Source organism: Nothobranchius furzeri, chromosome 9 (assembly GCF_043380555.1).
Source record: "Nothobranchius furzeri strain GRZ-AD chromosome 9, NfurGRZ-RIMD1, whole genome shotgun sequence".
Lineage (NCBI taxonomy): Eukaryota > Metazoa > Chordata > Actinopteri > Cyprinodontiformes > Nothobranchiidae > Nothobranchius > Nothobranchius furzeri.
Window position 1 is genome coordinate 5,111,038 of NC_091749.1, and position 5,000 is coordinate 5,116,037.

At 42.1% G+C, this 5,000-nt stretch overlaps 1 protein-coding gene across 1 annotated transcript in view; it reads right to left on the reverse strand.

The window, feature by feature from the left end:
- The window catches only part of si:ch211-186j3.6 (neural-cadherin), a 640,545-nt gene that overhangs the window by 475,618 nt on the left and 159,927 nt on the right, over positions 1-5,000 (reverse strand). Inside the window, exon 3 of the mRNA XM_054732672.2 lies at positions 2,647-2,872. Within this exon, the coding sequence (XP_054588647.2) occupies positions 2,647-2,872 (226 nt within the window). The remainder of the gene's footprint in view (positions 1-2,646; positions 2,873-5,000) is intronic.

Below are 5,000 nucleotides of genomic sequence, written 5' to 3' on the forward strand. Positions count from 1 at the left end.
TACAAATATTCAACATTACCATGTTAGACTCCTGCAAATTATTATTACTTTTGGTTTCGTTTTTGTTACAGTTCATATAAACGAGTGGATCTGAGAAACTGTTTTATGGAAGCACTTCAAATAAGTGTGTTGTTGTTTGAAAGGATTGTGTGCAACTTTTTTTCACCCACAATTCTGAGGGATATAGCTGTGGCCTTTCTGTATAATGAAAAGTATGTGTAAAAACAAACAAAATATTTTCAATATCTGTATAGATAATTGCATTATTTTAGTAAAATATTTTGTTGCTATGAACATTTAACATTTATATAAGTAATTTTTAGAATGTAAGGGTTGTATTAGTGTATAGCAAGTTGAAATACTCCAAAAAATGGCACCACAGCATGTAAAAATGTACATTTAAGTTCTGGCAAACGTGTTCTATGGCAGGTCTTACAGGGTTAATCAGATTTGTTTGGGTTTGCATTTATGTTTATGACCCATTCTAAATGTCTCACAGAAGTGTTGTAGGTAACAGTTCACTATGACTCCTGATGAAACAACATATTTTATTGTGCTTTCATGAGTAGAGATGGGCTTCAGTCAGACCACAAGGGTGCAGGATCAGGATGGAACGGATGACAAAGATCAAAGATTTTCTAATTAATGGATCAACATAAATCCCAAACTCTACACATTTATAGAAGGCCTGATGAAGACCTAAAAACTACAGAAAATATAGATTATCTTGTGTTATAGCAGAAAGTACCAGTCTGTTCTAAAAGTCACATTTAGTTTGATTTTGATTTTGATTTGAATAATAAAAAGCAACAGCAAACACAGGGATGAGCACAACGTTTACACCTGAACAGTATCAGGAGGTTTTAACTCACAGAGGCCTGCAGGTCTGCTGTTTTATGAGCAGAGCGTTGAGAATCCGCTTGTTAGGAGCGCTAAACGTTCTTTTGCCGCTTCCGTGCGGAGCGGTAGGGAAACACATGTCAAACACAGAACCGAGTCTGGTTACCGAACCGAGCAGAGTTGTGATGACGTCACACCGATGTGCAAAGGTGCGGGTTCCAACCCACAGGAGAGGAGGGAGAGAGGAGGTAAAGAGCGAGTGGATCACAGGGACTGAACTGATGTTTTGGAGCAAAACTGCGGGTTGGCCCAGTTTGTTAAGCCAACTGTCACCAACTTGGGGGTCAAAGTGGACTGTGATCTGAATTTTGAACATCAGATTAAGGCGGTGGTAAAATCTGGCTTCTTTCACCTCAGGCAGCTGGCAAAAATAAAGCCAATTCTTTCACGGCAGCACTTTGAGACAGTGATCCACGCCTTTGTAACCACTCGGCTGGATTACTGTAACGCACTCTACATTGGGGTCAGTGCATCATGTATTAGTCAGCTACAGAGAGTGCAAAATGCCGCAGCTCGTCTTTTAACTGGCACTCGAAAGTTTGAGCACATTTCCCCTGTTTTAGCTTCACTTCACTGGCTGCCCATTTCTTTTAGGATTCATTTTAAAATTCTTTTATTTGCTTTTAAAGGTCTTCATGGCCTTGCCCCCTCTTATCTCTCTGATCTGATACAGCCTTACACTCCCTCCCGCTCTCTCAGGTCTGCTGATCAGCTGCTCCTGATTGTACCCAGGACTGAGCGTAAATTTAGAGGAGATCGTGCTTTTGCTGTTGCAGCCCCAAAACTGTGGAACGAACTTCCTTTAGAGATAAGACAGGCCAGTTCCTTATCTGCTTTTAAGGCACTCCTGAAAACACACCTCTTTACCCTGGCTTTTAATACCTTGTGAGATGTTGGTTTCTATTTTTTATTTTATTTTAGCTGTTTTAGGTGATTCAAATGCGGTTTTATCAAGTTTTATCAAGTTTTTATTTTTAATATAGGGCTAGTTTAATTTTATGTATCATGTGTTTTATTTATCTTTGCTGTTTTCTTTCTAGTCAATTGTTTTAATGTACTTTCTGTACAGCACTTTGTTCCTGTGCTGGGTCTTGTAAAGTGCTTTATAAATAAACTGGATTGGATAAAAATGGCCGTTTGTCCTCATTATCTAAAATGCCCCCCGTGCAGGTGTCTCTTTCTGTTCCGACGCTGCTACACATAATTTTACTCTGCTACTGATATGATTTAAAATGTAGCGAATTACAATTCTTTAACAAAAAACATATCCCAGTAAAAGTAAAAGTACAGATTTTAAAAACGACCTAAAAAGTATAAATACACAAAAAGCTACTCAACTACAGTAACGTGAGTAAATGTACTTTGTTACTTTCCACCTCTGCATTTACTTTATGCTTGTTTGATTTTTATTTAAATAGAAACTCGGACTTCAAAGCAGCAAGGTAGAGAAATTAATGACATAAAATCTAAGTTTTATTTTAATTGCCACAATTACAAATCTGACTTTTTTTTTAAAAACCTGTAAACCCTTGAGTTTGTTTATTTTTCTGAATGTAATATTTCTTCACCAAAATAAAAAAACATGTTAAAAGACTGATAACTGTTTTCTAAAGACATGGGAAATGTTTACTCGACCGGGGTCAGCATGATTCTGAATAAAACTGAAGAGACAGATGTGCGTTTGTGTGATGTGGATGCAGCGCTGATGCATGATTAGTGTAGTACAGGGCAGGTGTGCTAACTCACGGCTGTCCTTCAGGGGTGTTTTCTGGGATGGCGATGGTGAAGGAGGCGTTGGTGAACTGTGGCGGCCGCGCTCCAGCAACCACAGAGATGACAGCTGGAGCACTGCGACTGCCCAGCCCATCAGCGGCTACCACAGTCAACAGGTACTCTCTGTCCCGCTGCAGAGGAAGGCCCGTTGTCCGCACCTGGCCACTCTTCCTGTCCACCTCAAAACGACCATCACCACCTGCAGGAAAGGGATGGTTGGGCAGAAGTAAAATATGTCAGAAACACTCAATGATTAAAGGTTATGTCTGGAGTTTCATCAAAGTTCAATTTTAACATCTAAAATAGGAGGAAAAACCTAAACCGTCAGAATTTTCCGGTGTCAGAAACATTCAGCCATAAAACGGTAAACTCCAAACACCTACCTACCTGTCAGAGCCTCATCAAACACCTGAGGTAGATACTAAAAACTACATTTATGATAAAATACAGACAAGTTGTTTTAAATGTTGTTTGTTAGTTTCCTTCCATCTACCCATCCATTTTCCTACAGGTAGGATTAAATCGGGAGATTCAGACATTCCTCTCCTAATCAGCACTCTCCAGCTTTTCCTGTGGGAGACCAAGGCACAGAGCCAGAAAGTTTTATGGTCTCTTTTAAGTTCTGGGTCCACCCAGAGGTCTCCTCCCAGACACGTGTTTGGAGAATCACAAAAACTTTTACCGATGTTCAAACCACCTGAGCAATCTTCTTTCAATGTGGAGGAGCAGTGGCTCCAAATCAAGGAAGCTCCTTTCAGCCACCTAACCCCCAAATTCCACTACCTCCGCTCCGCTCTGCTCCGCTCCGACATGAACGCCGGAACAAAATCGGTCCCGTTGTAGTCAATCAGAGCAATTCTACTACTGCGGTCGTGCTCCGGCAGTGTGGCGCCGTGCGCCGCCCTCTGTTCCGGCGTCCGGCAAAAATAGAATCGATCCTATTTTCGCCGGACGCCGGAGCACCTCCGCGGTCAATGGACAGAAATCACAATCGCCCAACAGGAAAAGGAGCAAGCACAACTTCCGTTTTTCACAATAAATCGATAAACAAAAGACGTTTTTTGTTTCATATGCACAGATTTAACAACTTTTAACAACTATCAATGGCGGCTGAAGTTTAAATGCACAAAAGTAAGCCATAAATACAGTTTCTACTATCAAAGTAGTCACACTTTGTTGATCCAAACACTGCTGATCTCTCAACACAAATGATGGGCAGATTGAACAGTTCATGCCGATGCTTCTCCCACACAACGGGTGTTTGGATCTAACTTCCGCGTTTATTGCTCGGACTGTATCGCAAGATCTCGAAAATCCCGCGCATGCTTGTTTAACCCCCTCAGGTCTCCGCACCGGAGCGGAGCCGTTGTAGAGCGGGTACCAGTAAAAATTGAGTTCGGAAGCGAGCGGCTGCGGAAGGCGGGGGCGGAGCGGAGCGGAGGTAGTGGAATTTGGGGGTTAACCTGTTATCTTACCCCAAAATTCCACTATCTCTGCTCTGGCCCCGCTTTCCGCCGCTGCTCGCTTCCAAACTCAAATTATACTACACCCGCTCTACGACGGCTCCGCCCCGGTGCTGAGATCTGAGGTGCACAAACAGGCATGTGCAGGATCTTTGAGATGTCGCGATACAGTCCGAGCAATAAACACGGAAGTTAGTTCCAAACACCTGTTGTGTGGGAGAAGCATCGAAAAGAACTGTTTAATCTGCCCATCATTTGTGTTGAGAGACCAGCAGTGTTTGGATATACAAAGGGTGACTACTTTGATAGTAGAAACTGTATTTATGTTTTTTTTTTTTGTGCATTTAAAGTTCAACCGCCATTGATAGTTGTCATGTTCTGTGTCCCTTTGTTCCACAGCCCCTCCAGTTCCCACTCCAGGTTTTCCTCCTGTGTCCCATTATTATCCCCAGCCCTCTGTAGACTTCCCTCAGGTGTCTTTCTAATCATTCCCCATTCCTAATCAATCTTTATTTAGTCCTCCTCATCCGTCTAGTTATTAGTTGTTTATTTTTGGCCCTCAGTCTTTAGGTTTAGTTTTGTGTTTTATAGTTTTAGGTTTATCTGCCCTCGTCTGGTTCTGTTCCCCATTTAGATAAATGTAGTCATCTGCTTTCCCTCCAGCCCTCACTCCACACACCTGCTGCCTGTTTCCCTAATTGCTCCTCTTTGTTTATAAAAACCTTGTCTTGTCACTCTGTCTTGTCGGCCCATTGTCTATGTCAGCGTTGTTTTGTCCCTCCGTACTAGTCTCTGGTTTCCTGCTCAGTGAGTGAGCTTTTATTAGTCTTGGTTTAGTGGTTAGGTTTTCTCCTCCCTTCCTTT